The 16,913-nt window shown below is 43.0% G+C and overlaps 1 protein-coding gene across 1 annotated transcript in view; it reads right to left on the bottom strand.

The window, feature by feature from the left end:
- Positions 1-16,560, bottom strand: part of GIPC2 (GIPC PDZ domain containing family member 2) — a gene marked incomplete at its 5' end in the record, with an annotated part of 87,393 nt that extends 70,833 nt beyond the window's left edge. The window contains one exon of the mRNA XM_082652806.1: positions 16,321-16,560. Within this exon, the coding sequence (XP_082508932.1) occupies positions 16,321-16,560 (240 nt within the window). The remainder of the gene's footprint in view (positions 1-16,320) is intronic.
- Positions 16,561-16,913: the final 353 nt, after the last annotated feature.

The raw sequence follows: 16,913 nt of genomic DNA on the forward strand, positions 1-16,913 counted from the left end.
TAGACCCTTATTGATTAGAAAGCCTGAGAAGCATAGAAAAGTTCACCCATGGGTGGGGCTGGTGTGACGCAAGGGAGGTTAGCCGAGAGTCTGGAGACGGTGAAGATTCATCTAGGTTCAGGTTGTTCAATTTCAAGCCACCTCCCACCCCAGGGGTAGACAGCTCCAAGAACAGAGACCAGGAAGACACGGAGAGGAGTTGCCAGGAATAGAATCCTGTCACAGAATCGGAGACCCTTAGTCACAGCCCTGGCTGAGAGCCTCTCACCTTTGCTCCCAGGGGTTTATGACCAGCTCGGGCTCCCCACTCTCCCGAGCAGCTTCTTCCCACCCTCTGCTTGCCAACATTCCTGCCCTTCCTGCCTGTAGGACTCCTGCGACTGGAGCAGACAGAGCAGTTAGAGAAGAGGGGAGGAGGACCCAGCAGTGTCAGGAAGCTTCCCGAAGAAGCTGGCAGGGCTCCATCCTCACTCCCAAGAATGTGTCACCAAGCCAGAGCCAGGACGAGGAGTACCAGCATCTCCTGGCTCCAAGCTTAGAGCTGACGCTGTGCCTTCACTACCTGCTTCTATTTTTATGCCCACACCCTCCTCTCCCCACCCCCTCCCTAAATGCCTACCATTCAAAACTTTCCTTACTGCCTAGGAAACTGGCTTGTGTGTGGTGCGTGCTTAATTAGCAAATGTATGATAAACTTTCTCACATAGCATTTTTTTTTCTCCTTTTCTATAATTAGAGGGACTCTGGATCCTAGTTCACCGCTGCTGTCCCAGAGTAATTATTACAACCTTCCTTCTCACTCTGTGAAGTGTCTGGGCAGGAAATATAAGTTACATGGCCATCTATTTATAATGCTTCTTCTACTAAGCAGATCAAATAAGCACGTTCCCTTTTCAGGATGATAAGACTAGACAACATGGGATAAAAGGAAAAACATGATTTGCATGTTGAGGAAAGGCAGTGGTAGAGTTCTTCCTCTATCCCTTAGCATGTAAGTAATCTTCCCCAGAAGCTTCTTGGAAGTCAGTGTCCGTGACTTGAGCACAATTAAGAATCTAGGAGGGACTTCCCTTGTGGCGCAGTGGTTGGGAATCTGCCTGCCAGTGCAGGAGACACGGGTTCGAGCCCTGGTCCGGGAGGATTCCACATGCTGCGGAGCAACTAAGTCTGTGCGCCACAACTACTGAGCCTGTGCTCTGGAGCCCGTAAGCCACAACTACTGAAGCCCGTGTGCCTGGAGCCTGTGCTCCACCATGAGACAGGCTACCACAATGAGAAACCTGTGCACCGCAATGAGGAGTAGCCCCCGCTCACTGCAACTAGAGAAAGCCAGGGCGCAGCAATGAAGACACAACGCAGCCATAAATAAATAAATAAATAAATTTAAATTAAAAAAAAAAACAAACTTCATTATAAAAAAAAAGAATCTAGGAGACTCATGTACACAGTATTATATTTAAAATAAATAACCAACAAGGACTTAATGTAAAAATAATAATAATAATAAAGACATTTAAAAAATAAAAAATTTTAAAATAAAATTTGTTTTTAAATCTCCAACTAACTTTAAAAAAAAGATTCTAGGAGATTTAACAAGTGTGGGGAGAGTTGAAAATGAGCTCTAAATGTTCAGTGGGAGAATGGAGTAGAATAATAGAATTCCATGCTGAGAAAAATTCTGTCACAGATACGTCTAGAGATATGACACAAAGAAACATGGGTATTCCTAAAGAGTTATTTTTGAAATAACTCTTTTGAATATGAGTTCAAGAGAAATAAGCATTGACAAATGCAATGCAAAATAATTCTGAATAAATTTGTATATTTAATATTTCAAGTTTGAGATCTTTGACTGTGTTGACTGAAATAGTTTATTAGGTTTATACTAAACTTTATTGAAGAAGCCCTTGTCAGAAGAGTCCACGTTAGTTACTGTAACACAGAATTCCACACTGAGATAGCTTAGTTTGAGGATCATGTATAGAGATAATCTTTTAAATTTGCTTTCCTTATTTTCTGGGATTAGGCAAAAAGTAGGAGACTGAAATTGTACAGGTCTAGAATAGAAAAACTAAAAAGACAAAATTACCAAAAAAGTACTCAAAAATTGCCTAAAAAGCATCTTTTTTGAGGAAAAGAGGGAACGAGAACTAACATTTATTGAACCGTTGTTCTAGATACCTAATATGCTATTTCATTCAGTTCTCGCGACACTCCTATAAGCCAGGTATTATTTGTACATTTTCCAGGTTCAATTCCATTGTTCAATTTTCCAGGTGAGAAAGTTGAAGCCACTCGGTGGCACCTCCAAGCATCAAACTCGGGGCACACCACGCTACTCTGAAACCCATCTCCCCATCAGATTGACGTAAAGCATTGCTGTCATGCCACCCTGACTCTCCATCTATCATAGGACCCTATAAGCCTGTGAAATAGCCACAGCAACATGTGTGGCTTTGAGATATTGCAAAAGCTTGGAATCTCACTAAATTAACCAGCCATGTTTCACTTTGTATAATTACAATCCTATAATACTGATCCTAAAACTGTAAGTATAAAACAAGAGGTCTTTCTACTGCTTTTCCCTTCTTGTTGCTTTCCCATTTTGCCCCCCTTTACATCCTTAATTCACAGCTTAGAGCAAGTGATTAACCTCAAGCAAACTGGCATAAAGCAATGTTGCCAGCAGGTAGGGTGATACTGGAAAACTTTGAAATCTTGTGGGAGCTTTTTTGGTTGTTACAATGATTATGTACACCACTGGCGCTGGCAGAGATAGGGGATGAGGCAGGGATACGGTATGAACTCTAGTGCTCAGAGAGGCTCAGCCTGGTGAGCCTAATGCTGATGATTTTCAAATGTCCTACTAGAGATTCATGTTGGGAAGAGAATATATATATTCTCTTGTTTGTGTAGAACCTTATCAAGAGTTGTTCATCATTTCAGAAAATCAAGTCACTGACAGCACCGTTGTCCATGTTATTTGAATTTAACATGAAATATTTATACCATTTGCTCCTATTATTGTTACATTCATTATATAGTTCTATGAATACCTACAAATATTTAGATAACAAAAGGTAACAGAAAGGAGTCAACAACAATCAAGTGACTATTGTCTTACTTTTTTTCTTCGTTTCCTTATTCTTTTTAAATCCAAACTTATTCACTGTAAGTAGGTAAATACAAGCAACTGACTGCTTCATTATGTCTTCTGAGATAGTTTTCCCAAGTATTTGCATTGAAATCCATGTTTGTTCCTAATAGTTTTAAAAATTACGTGTATAGGTAGGTATTATTGTTTAAATTTTTATTTCAGGATAAGTAAAAGTGGTGCCACAAAATATTTGTTATTACAGGGGAACTTTGGGTCCAATAAGGTTAAGAACCACTTGTGTAAAGGAAAGAACATGGGCTTTGGAGTCAGACAAACCTAAGACAGAAGACGTCTCTTTGGACTGCATGATTTGCATACTTTACTTTTTTTTTTAAGTCTTTATGGAACTTGTTACAATATTGTTTCTATTTTATGTTTTGGTTTTTTGTCCCCAAGGCACGTGGGGTCTTAGTTCCCCGAGCAGGGATCAAACCCACACCCCCTGCGCATTGGAAGGTGAAGCCTTAACCACTGGACCGCTAGGGAAGTCCCTTGACTAGTTTACTTTTTCTTTTTTTAATTAATTTATTTTATTTTATTTACTTTTGGCTGCATTGGGTCTTCATTGCTACGCATGGGCTTTCTCTAGTTGTGGCGAGCGGGAGCTACTCTTCATTGCGGTGCGCAGGCTTCTCATTGCGGTGGCTTCTCTTTTTGCAGAGCACGGGCTCTAAGCATGTGGGCTTCAGTAGTTGTGGTGCCCGGGCTCAGCAGTTGTAGCTCGCAGGCTCAGTAGTTGTGGCACACTGGCTTAGTTGCTCCACAGCATGTGGGATCTTCCCGGGCCAGGGCTCGAACCCATGCCCCCTTCATTGGCAGGCGGATTCTTAACCACTGCACCACCAGGAAAGCCAGAGTAGTTTATTTTTGTTCTGAGCTCCAATTGCCTCATCTATCGATCACAGCCATTTCTGGGGGCTCTGTTAAGAATTGCTATTTAGGTTAAGTGGTAATGATAGGTATTCAACAATAATTCCCTTCTCAATGCTCAAGCTATGCTTCCCTCCCCCACTTACCTTTACAGAAGGCAGGAAAATTAAGATAGGAAGGGGGAAGTATAAAGAATACAGAAGGAGGGACTTCCCTGGTGGTCCAGTGGGTAAGACTCCACGCTCCCAGTGCAGGGGGCCCAGGTTTGATCCCTGGTCAGGGAACGAGATCCCACATGCATGCAGCAACTAAGAGTTCTCATGCCGCAACTAAAGATCCCATATGCCACAATGAAGACCTAACACAGCCAAAAGTAAATGAATTTTTAAAAAAGAATACAGAAGAAGAAAGGGAGTAACAAATCATGATCTGTACTTAATACCTAACTACACCCAGAACACACTGTTAGTATCAAATGTGAAAAGGTTCAGGAGGTTCAAGTTACATTCTGGCCCTGGATCATGAAGAACATGTTGTTAATGCCAATCAATCACACAAACACTACTACAAACACTACTACTTAATGCAATATATGGATATGTAAATTGTTCCAGGAATGGGTACAGAATTATCATTTCCTCAACCTTGTTACTGTGTATCCCTTTAAGACCACTTAAAGTTAACACTGTAACTTAAGAACCTGTAGAGGTTGAGATGTAGATCTGGATTTTAGCCTTTCTAGCCTTTCTTTTCTTTTTTTTTTTTTTTAAGTTGGAACTCTTCCTCTACACGTAGTTTGATTATCTCCAGGGAGATTTTTATACAATAGCAAATACACTTTCTGAATGCTGGATCTTGGGCCTGTTTAGCCACTACTAACTGGGGGTCAGATATGTTCCTAAAAGGCAAATATTCTATCACTGACAAGGTCTAAGGTCCCTTCTTCCCTTTCGCTTATCTGTAGAAGCCATAGGACCTCCCTGGTATTAGTCATGTCCAAGCTTCAACTTCATACTCCACATTTTAATCACCAAAATTTCAAAATACTCAGCATACCCCAAACAGAAAGGCTAGAGTTTCTAAGACAGTGAGAAAAAAGCAGTTTTTAGATCCCAATCCAGAGAAACAGTGACAGTCATCCACTCTTTGTTGGCTTCCTCTTTTCTTTATCTCAGCAAGTATCTAGCCCAAAGGTATTTGTTAGTTACTTTATCTGAATACGTAGTTTCAAGAAACAGCTTTAGATGCACCCCAATGTTCACAGCAGCATTATTTATAACTGCCAAGAAGTGGAAACAACTTAAGTGTCATTTAACTGGTGAATGGATAAGGAAGATGTGGTATATTCACACAATGTAATACTACTCAGCCATAAAAAATGAAATTTTGCCACTTATAGCAACCTGGATGGACCTGGAGCGTATTAAGCTAAGTGAAATAAGTCAGACAGAAAAAGACAAATACTGTATGATACACTTATATGTGGACTCTTAAAAAAGTACAACAAACTAGTCAATATAACAAAAATGAACAGACTCACAGGTATAGAGAAAGAACTAGTGGTTACCAGTAGAGAGAGGGAAAGAGGGAGGGGAAGAGTGGGATAGGGAACTAAGAGGTACAAACTACTATATATAAAATAAATAATCTACAAGGATACATTGTACAACATCAGGAATATAGCCAATATTTTACAATAACTATAAGTGGAATATAACTTAAAAATTGTGCATCACTATGTTATACACCTGAAACAATACTGTACATCAACTATACTTCAATAAAAAAATGAACACCTTTGGTTACCTTAGGTGATGGGGATTTATTATAAGGAAACACAGGGAAACAAAAGAAGCACAGGAAACCTTCTCTAAAAATTGGCTCATTGCCATTAAAGACACAGTGTCAGCTCTCCTAGCATGAAGGACATTCTGATGGCCCTCTGTGACCTTGAAAGGACCCCAGTGACTCTGTCATCCCCAGGCTTCAATGTTTTTTTCTTAGGTCCACTTCTTCGCTTCTGCTACTACCAACTGTACAGAACAGATACATGGTATGCTCCTAATCTGTTAAAAGTAGAAGGGAGGTTTACACTTACACAGATATGCATTTACTTTCACACAAACACACACTCATAAATTCACAAATTTTATTTTTCTGTAATGACGGTCAAGAAAGTGGCCCAAGCAGACGCTTCTGGGGAAAGAGGACTAGGGAACCGTGGTTCACACTTTTTTCCCCACACACAAAAAAGTGGTTATCCACTTTTTAAAATTTTTTACTATGTACATATATTATTTTTTCAATTAAAATAAAAATTGGCGGATTTCCCTGGCAGTCCAGTGGTTAAGACTCCATGCTCCCAGTGCAGGGGGTCCAGGTTCAATCCCTGGTCAGGGAACTAAGATCCCACATGCTGCACCACATGGCCAAAAAAAATAAATAAAAATAAAGACACCAATTTCCAAAAAAATTAAAATAAAAAATAAAATAAAAATTGGTTTTAAATAACATTTACTATGTAGCTCCTCTGTGGACTTCTGCTTCACAGAGAGTAATTTCTGCTAGGAAATTTAGTGAATGAATAAAACAAAACCACAAAAGCCATTTTCCCTTGGTGGTCTTTGGTCAAACATCATGGATATGCTCACTGAGAGCCAACAGGTGGAAAGAAAGAGGAGGACCTGAGAGGAAGGTTACAGTTAATAACACTGAGGAGGGGACTTCCCTGGTGGTCCACTGACTAAGACTCCACACTCCCTATGCAGGGGCCCAGGTTCGATCCCTGGTGAGGGAACTAGATCCCACATGCTAAAGATCCCACATGCTGCAACTAAAGATCCCACACATGGCAATGAAGATCCCGTGTGCTGCAACTAAGACCCAGTACGGGCACATAAATAAATAAATATTAATATTAAAAAATATATATATATATAGGACTTCCCTGGTGGCACAGTGGTTAGGACTCCACGCTCCCAATGCAGGGGGCCGGGGTTCGATTTCTGGTCAGGGAACTAGATCCCACATGCATGCCACAACTAAGGAGCCCTCGAGCCACAACTAAGGAGTCCGTCTGCCACAACAGAGACCCGGCGCAACCAAATAAATAAATATTTATAAATAAATAAATAATTTTTTTAAAAAAACAGTCTTTGATTTGAAGTCATTCTCTTTATTCTAGTTTGTTACCACACTTTCCTGTATAATTACAGTTTTGTATTTGTGGAATCAAAATTACATGCTAGGTATGTACACTGAGCAGTAAAGGTACACACGGCTCAATACTTTTGGGGCTCTGCCACAATTTTCTCAATCAAATTCCATCTCACTCTTCTTTGATCTCTGCCTACCATATCCCTACCTGCATATTTGGTATCTCTGGCAGCATCCTTCATATTCCACCTTGTATTATCAGCATATACATACTTGTTTACTCATATGCCTTAGTTTACTCTTACCACCACTCCTATACATTGTAAGTTCCATGAGATAGGCAGTTGGTAACATTTGTATGCATTTCAATACTTTTTACATAAAAATGACACTCCAATATTTTCAATTGAGTGCACAAGCTCTGGAAGACCGTTCATACCGGAAAAGACCTTGGATCTTCTCATTTAATCCAGTGGTTCCCAAAAACATATCTGCCAACAGATGACAGACCAACTGCCTAGGGACACCAGGGAAAAGTTAAATTACCAACATTTTTCAGGCCCTAGCCCAAATCTGTAGAAGCGGGGCCCAGAAACCTGCATTCTTGGAGTACTGACTCACACGCCTGAGCATAAGTAGGAGTTGTTAATTTTTAAAGGAGGCCATTAGACTGAGAGCGTTCTAATGAACTTGGCAGCCTAGGTAAGCAAACCAAAACCTAGGCCAGCAAATGCCTCAACGTTAAGAAACTTAAAGGACAACCAATCACAAACAGCCAAGTAGGTTTTCCCAAATAAGGCAACCACTTAAGCTAGACCCAATCAAATAACTTCCTCACTTTGCCTCCACATCTCCTCTAGAAAAACCTTGCCCCTAACTCCTGTCTGCTGAGCACTCCTAACCCCTTCTGGTTTGCCACTGCCCAAATCGATTTTTGCTCAAATATACTCAATTTAAATATGCCTCAGTTTATCCTTTAAAAGAATTAACAGGGAAAGAACAGGGGAAAGATTTCCAGGTAAAGAGAAGAACAACAGATAAATGTCAGAGAACCAAGAATAGTTTCATGCTCTCTACAGGCCGTGGAAGATGTCTGCCACATCCCTAATTCAAGAAGTCTCAGACGATCTGTCCTGCCCACTGTCCTCTCCAACAGGACTCCTTATCCACTGTTCATCCACCTTAGTACCACCTACACACTGGACCAGAGACGAGCCCTGACCCACAAGCCAAAGGGCCTGCCCCACCTGTCCTGTACCCTGACTCAACAACAGAGACTCACTCTCAGGGAGTTCAAGTTTGAGACAGAGTGCGCGCACGGAAAGTACAGAAGCAAAGGACTAAAAGACAGAGAGGAGGCAATAGGGGCCTTAAAGGAGCAAAGTCAAAGGATAAAAAGAGGGAATCAGTCAAGAACACAGTAAGAAGTAGGGAGACAGGTTGAGAGGAAAGGGGAAGAGCAACTGGACTTGCTCTTGGTTCTCCAGAGTCTGAAGTTACTGCTTTCACCCAGACAGCATGAGTGATGTTCCAGTTGTCCACGGAACCTGACTGCCCAGCTACAGAGGTGATCCTGGGCTTCCTCACCCCCCCATACATCCTAACAAATACACACATACACGTTGTCCAAGGTAACCTGAGTGTCTCCATCTCTTACAACCCAAGAGCCTCCCATGTCCACTCAGGATGGCTGGAGGGGTGGGAGTAGGTGAGGGACGGCAAAGGGGACACCATCTGTCTATGAGGTAGCAGAGGCTTGGGGAGGGGTTCAGACTTGATTCTAGAGTTGTTCACACACCTACTTGGGGGGGATCTCCAGCACACAAATCAACAGTCTTACCCATTTCTTATCTTCCTGAGAGCAATGAGGTCTATAAGGCAGCTGGTGAGACTATCTTCCCACTTCTCAAAATGAGTCACCGTTCTAGGGGGAATTTTTTGGTGTTTTGTTTTTTACTTGAGCTTTTCATAGAAAACAGAGGCTGATGATCATGAGGGATAGTAAGCATACATAATGATCGTAGTATATTTAGAACTTCTCAGATGGTACTGTGCAATTCCAGAAAATACCATCCTATTTAACTTAAACTAAACTTTATAAAGGAAGCATAGCAAAGGAATGGTCGATTGTGTTTCAACTTTATAAAACACCAGTCAGGGGTCATTCCCCTGCTGAAAAATACTTGGCTTACTCTTACTGCCTACAGAATAGAACCCATATAGCTTCAAGGACATTTGTAGTCTCACTACTGTTTACATCTTCAGCTTCATCTCCTACCAGATCCACCATCTACTTTTATTTATTAAACTTTTATGGGGCAACTAAGCAATCTAGCAACTCTGGAAATGAGATTTTTAAGGGAAAAAACTCTCCCAGCCCTCAGTAAGAGATAAGTAACTAAATTCAATTCAGTGTGCTAATGCTATGTTAAAATCATGCAGTACTGGGTATTAAACATATCTAGGGCTTCCCTGGTGGCGCAGTGGTTGAGAGTCCGCCTGCCGATGCAGGGGACACAGGTTCGTGCTCCGGTCCAGGAAGATCCCACGTTCCACGGAGCAGCTGGGCCTGTGAGCCAGGGCCACTGAGCCTGCGCGTCCGGAGCCTGTGCTCCGCAACGGGAGAGGCCACAGCAGTGAGAGGCCCACGTACAGCAAAAAACAAACAAACAAACAAAACGTATCTAGATTGGCAGATTCACAAGGAAGGCTTCTTGGAGGAGGTGACAGTTGAGACTGGAGAGGTAGGTAGGAGCTACCAGAACAAGGAAGTGAGAACATCATGAGAAAAGGCATAGAGGAATGAAACAGTTAAACATTCTGGAATAAAAAGGGGATTGTTAGGAGATGAGACTGGAGCAGTAGGCACGGGGCAGGACTAAAGAGGCAGGTGGGACTAGGAGACGTTGTCTGGCTTGTGGGGGTTATTTGTAAGTGCTATGGTCTGAATGTTCATGTCCCCTCCCCCAAAATTCAAATGTTGAAATCCTAGTGTTAATGGGTGGGGCCTTTGGGAATTGCTCAAATTATGAGGGTGGACCCTCACAAATGGGATTAGTGCCTTATCATAGAGGCTCCAGAAAGACCATTAGCCCCTTCCACCAGATGAGGACAGAGAAAGAAGTGCCAGCTATGGACTAGGAAATGAGCCTTCACCAGAGGTAACCATGCTGGCACATTGATCTTGGACTTCCCAGCCTCCAGAACTGTGAGTAATACGTTTTTCTTGTTTATAAACTACCAAGTTGGTGGTATTTTTTTAATAGCAGCCCAAAAGGAATATGACAGTAAGTAACAGGGAGCCTTGTAGGTTTTTGAGATTGGTATGATGAGAATCAATATTAAAATAGAGGATGCGGGACTTCCCTGGCAGTGCAGTTGTTAAGAATCCACCTGCCTATGCAGAGAACACAGGTTCGAGCCCTGGTTCGGGAAGATCCCACATGCTGCGGAACAACTAAGCCTGTGAGCCACAACTACTGAGCCTACGCTCTAGATCCCACGAGCCATAACTACTGAGCCTGCGTGCCACAATTACTGAAGCCTGCATGCCTAGAGCCCATGCTCTACAACAAAAGAAGCCACTGCAATGAAAAGGCCATGCACCACAACAAAGAGTAGCCCCTGTTCGCCACAACTAGAGAAAGACTGCACGCAGCAATGAAGACCCAACAGAGCCAAAAATAAATTAATTAATTACTTTTTTAAAAAAATAGAGGATGGGTGGAATCAGGGAAACCATATTCAGGGTACCATTTAGAATCTGCATTGTAGAAATCCAGCAGTGACAACTGTCAATGCCTTCCAGCCAAAAACCACCAGGAATTCTCATTTCTAGTTTACTGTTCCTTGCAACAAGGAGGCAGCACACCATGGAGAACCGTGGAGGAGGGTCTGAGTAAGAGGGCATTAGAAAAGATTTGGGCTTATGTTAGGTGATGTTAGGACAGCATAGGTTTGCTGTCAGGAACTGGGGACAAGTCTATGACTCAGTATCTTAATAAAACTATCTACAAGGTGGGGAAAACTGTCAAAGCTAAAACTGTAGGTGGTAAAAGGAGCAGCAGTCATTTATATCAGTCAAGACAGGGGGATAAGAACTTCCCCAGTGACACAGTGGTTAAGAATCTGCCTGCCAATGCAGGAGACACGGGTTCGAGCCCTGGTCCGGGAAGATCCCACATGCCACAAAGCAACTAAGCCCGTGCACCACAGCTACTGAGCCTGAGCTCTAGAGCCCGTGAGCCACAACTACTGAGCCCGTGTGCCTAGAGCCCATGCTCCACAACAAAGAGTAGCCCCGGCTCACTGCAACTAGAGAAAAGCCCACACGCAGCAACGAAGACCCAATACAGCCAAAAATAAATAAATAAATAAATTTATTTTTTATAAAAAGGGAATAGGGAGTGCTATAATTTGGGGTGTTTTGTTTTTTCTTTTCGTTTTTTGTTTGTTTTGTTTTTAGGGGGTGCTGTAATTTTAAATGGGATGATCAGTACCAGCCTCACTGAGAAGATGACATTAGACCAAACTTCAGGAAGAGCATTCTGGGAATTCCCTGGCTGTCCAGTGGTTAGGACTCGCACTTTCACTGCTGAGGGCTCAGGCTCAATACCTGGTCGTGGAACTAGGATCCTGAAAGCCACAAGGCGTAACCGAAAAAAAAAAAAAAAGATCATTTTGCCAAGGAGAGGATCTGGTAGAGAAGACAGCCAGTGCAAAAGCCCTAAGGCTCCAGAGCTCAAGGAACAGCCTAGAGGCCAGACTAGCTGGAGCATGTTAGAGAGGCCACAGGGCCTGTAAGCATCATTGGATTTTGGCTTTTACTCTAAGTGAGCTGAGGAGCTATCAGCCTTGAGCAGAGAGATGAGATGCAGAATATATCTCATTGGAGACAGCAACTTCTGAGTTTTGCTATAAAGGAGAAATGGGGTAATAGCATAAGAGATGGGGGCAGGTGACAAGAGAAGGTTTTTTTTTTTTTAAGAGAAATAGCATAATTGCATGCTGAACGTTTGGCTTGAAATTAAAATCACAATTCTTGACTCTTCTGCTTCCCCAGTGCACTGCTTTATTTGACTGCTCTATGTATTGAGAGAGAAGGGGCTGTACTTGCTTGATCCATTCATTCAATGAATTACTTAGTATCACAACATATACAAACTAATGTAACCAAATCGAAGTTAATAATTTCTGAAATCTATAGTTTTCAGCTTCCGGACAAGTATCTAGCTATAAAAGTGATTTCTTAATAAACTCTTTCAAATTCACTCTTTCCCCACAATCTTTCCACATAATAGAGAATTAAGAAAATATGTCATGACACAAACTACTCGTCAAACAATTACAGTAGTAAAATATTCAAAAGGCCCCTTCAACAAATTTTATGACTACAGCTCAAGAGTTTAGTAATCAACGCGTACATGAATCCTGAAATTTTTCCTTTTTTTTTTGGCTGTGCACGGCATGCGGGAGTTTAGTTCCCTGACCAGGGATCCAACCCATGCCCCCTGCAGTGGAAGCGCGGTGTGCTAACTACTGGACTGCCAGGGAAGTCTCTGAATCCTGAATATTTTAAAAGATGGTATCAAATGTTTTGTAAAACTGTCCCAGCATTTATGACTTAACTGTTCTTTTAACTGTTCTTTTAGATGAGATTTACTTTTTTTCTTTTTGCTGAATTGCTCATTTAGGTGTTTAGAAAAATGATATCAGCTGTAAGGGATTTTTGCATAATTGGCCATCTGTTTCAAGGTAATGATTACAGACTGCACCCTGCAAGTGATTCATAGGTTTCGTTAACTTCCTCCTTCAGAAACCAGGAAATAGGTGAAATCCATAATTATCAGTTTCACTACAGCATCTTTTTGAGGTAGTAAGTATTTTGGTGGTTGAGTCTGAGGGTTTACTTGAAAAGATCATTTGTTTAAAAAAGAAGTTTTGCCGGTTTGTATTTGGAATCTGAATATAGTTACCAAGAATCCCACAGCTGCTATGCAATGAACTTGGAACCAGGAAACCTTGATTCGAATCCCGACTCCGCCACACATGAGTCCAGTGACTCTGGGCAAGCTACTTGACTTCTCAGAGCCTCATGTAGCTCAACTGCAAAATGAGAAGACTCCTTGCCTCAGTGCTATGGTGAGGATGGAATGATCACCCTGTAGCCTTAAACGCCTCGCACAGCCAGGGACACATTACAGACTCCCTGCCATCAGGTCAGGCCAACTCCTTCCCTCTTTTCCTTAGCAGAAAGAGTACAGCTCTTCATACAGTGCCATTTGTATCCTTATAGCCACCTCTCTAGAGAAAAGGCAGGACTTCTGATATAGTCATATAAAGGGGGAAAATTTTTGTTTTTTTCCCACTGACATCTCAAAAGTTTATACCACTATTCCTCTTGCTGGGGGAATGGGATGAGAAATGGTATCTCACTAGTGTACATTTTATTTTAATAAATTACTCGTTTCAAAAGTAACTATTGAGGACTTCCATGGTGGCGCAGTGGTTAAGAATCCACCTGCCAATGCAGGGGACACAGGTTCAATCCCTGGTCCGGGAAGATCCCACATGCAGCAGAGCAACTAAGCCCGTGCGCCACAAATACTGAGCCTGCGCTATGGAGCCCGCGAGCCACAACTACTGAGCCCGCGTGCCACAACTACTGAAGCCCGCGCGCCTAGAGCTCGTGCTCTGCAACAAGAGAAGCCACTGCAATGAGAAGCCTGCGCCCTGCAACAAAGAGTAGCCCCCGCTCGCCACAACTAGAGAAAGCCCGCGTGCAGCAGTAAAGACCAAACGCACCCAAAAAATATTCATTCATTCATTAAAAAAGTAACTATTTAGATACTTTGACATATACTATGATGATCAATACTTTACCTTGAATATACTTAACTCTTTTTAGTCTAGATGGAAAACCTGCATTAATGTTGATTATATGCATAAACATACTAATATATATATCTAGGGTTATAAAAATGTATGAACTTTGATAAAGCACATCAAAATACCTAATGTTTATCTTGAAATTTTAATGCAAGTCAGCACATTGTAAACTTAAAATGCTGAACGTGGTTGCCAAGTTATTGCTGAGACACCCTGGAAAACTTGGGAAGCAATATAACTTCATGGAATTTGGAGCCAGAAAAAAAACCTGGGTTTAAACCCAGGCTCTGGGACTTCCCTAGTAGTCCAGTGGTTAAGACTCCGCACTTCCAATGCAGGGGGCATGGGTTTGATCCCTGGTCGGGGAACTAAGATATCACATGCCGCACAGCATGGCCAAATAAATAAATTAATTAAATAAACACAGGATCTGCCACTTACTATATGTAATTTTGAAAATTTTCTGAACCTCAAAGCATTAGTTTCCTATCTGTGAAGTAGGGATAATAATAATACTTCTCAGGGATTAAGTGGATTGAGTAAAGTCATGCATCTAGAACTCAAAATAGTATTCCATTATGATGAGGAAGACTTAATGCAAAGTAAATAAATCTGGAGTCCCTGGTTACAGGACAGATATTTAAAGTTGTCAGTTAAGAATGCTAACTAGCTCACTTAGCTTAGAAACAAGAAGATCCAAGTTTAAAATAACGGCCCAGCTTTTTTGTTGCTAGCTATGTGACCTTGGCCAAAGGCCAGACACATTGTACCTCAGCCCACTCATTTAACTGTTAGGTATTAATGATATTAGGTATTAATGATATTAGTTACAATTTGTAAAGCACTGACCATACACCAATGCAATCTGATAGGTTTACACATGCACTCCAGTCTTTACAATAACCCTTCAAGGTAGATATCCTTATCTCTATTTTACAAATGGCTGAAATTGAGAGAAGTTAAACTTGTTCAAGGCCACCCAGCTAGTAAGTGGTAGAGCCTGGATCCACAGTGGGGTTTGTCAGTCTCCAAATCCTGTCCTTAACTACCCAATGAACTCTCTGCCACCTACCTCTCTTAGAGAAGATCAAATAACATTTTTCCTGCAAGAGTGCTTTTTGAATTGAAACGTCCTATACAAACGTGAAGTATTATCTTTAATACTCTATATCAATCTAAATAATTCATAGAATGGGTCTGTGATTTGCCCCCTCAGTGCCTGGGAACCCTGAAAGAATAAAAGGTTAGCTTCAAGATCTCTTTCATCTCCTCTTGGAATTTTGTCTTGACCTCAATTTCGCTTGAACTGACCTGATAAACAACATTAAAGAATAGATAGCCAAATGCTGCTCTTTGCCACCCAAAGGCAGCTCTCTGCACTCTCAGGAGTCCAGGGCAACAAGGTCTTGTGCTTTTCCTTGAAATATGGACAAAATATTTTCTTGGACTGACTTCTCAAACCTGCATTTGCAGTTAGCTTGGGAAAGCATAAATAAAAGTGGTCACACAAATGTCCGCCTAAACTAGGGCTTTGGAAATCACCCTATAACAAACTCCAGTTCCTGGCACACATGCTATCGATCTAATAAAAGCAAATTTCAGTCCCTTTTCAAGGATATGGGGTAAAATTTAGAGGGGCTTTTCCCTCTGAAATTTTTGTCAACTAGTCCCGCATAGTTTAGTATAACTCTCTTAGTTATCCACCCTTAGAATAATAAGCTTCCCGGAAATACCAAAGCGTTGATGACATGTGACATGATATATGCGGGTCAAAATGGGGCTCGGTTTGGTATCACCCGGAAGGCACCCCCTAGCCCGCCAATCCCGGAGATGCTCAGCGTGGCCCGCTCACCCCTGCAGAGGAAGCAGGAGGGCAAAGTCCAGACAAAGTGAAGGGTGTTAATTTGCCGAGCCAGATCTCGACGCTGGGAAGGCGCCGAAGCTGCTGAATCTCGGGTTACTAGAGCATGCTCATTTACATGAGGAAGAAAGGTCGTCCCGGGTTTCCCAGAGGCCAGATAGAGACTGGAGAGTGTGACTTTCTCCAGTCCTGGGACTTACCTCTTCCCTTCCCTGTAAGGCCCTCTCGCCCCCCCTGGGGCGCTCACAGCCGCGGACCCCACCCCGCTTCCGACTTCGGGATCCGGGAAGCGCAGCTCAACCAGCCGGAGCCAATTTAAACCTGCGCGGGGCGGTGGGAGAAGCGGCGAGAGGGAGCGAGAGGCTGAGCCCCAGCCCCCGGCGCTTACCTCCGACGGCGAAATCTCAAACACGCTCGCGATCTTGGCGTAGAGCTCCTGGATGCTGGAGAAGTTCTCCACTCTGCCCGTGGCGCTGCCGTGGGCCAGCTGCGTGTGGAAAACCAGCCTGCAGGTGGGCGCCGGGAGGCTGGGTAGGCTGCCGCCAGCCGCATTAGTCTGCTCACCCTCCACCAGCCGGGAGGTCTCCTTGGTATTGAATTTCTTTTTTCTCCGCAGCCGCAGGGGCATCTTGCCTGGCCGAGGGCGGGGACCCACCTGCACTCCACGGACTGCTGCCTCCTTGGCCTGGGCCCGCGGACTTTGTGCTATGGGCCTGCCGGCTCCGGGCAGGTGCAGCCTGGGCTGGGCCAATGGCAGAGGAGCTCCCGCCAGGCCCCGCCTGCTCAGGGCCCTCCTCCACTGAGAGGAGCTGCACCTGCAACCCACCGAGCAGCCACCTGCCCTCCGGATGGATCAGGGAGAAGAAAAGTTGGACCCTGAGGAAGGGGAATGTTGCCTACCATTCCAGTTCTACAAGGATCAAGCCATCAACCATCGCAGCTGCCCCGGATGGTGTGCCCTGAGGGGAATTCAGGATGGAG

Source organism: Grampus griseus, assembly GCF_964374135.1.
Source record: "Grampus griseus genome assembly, chromosome: 1".
NCBI lineage: Eukaryota > Metazoa > Chordata > Mammalia > Artiodactyla > Delphinidae > Grampus > Grampus griseus.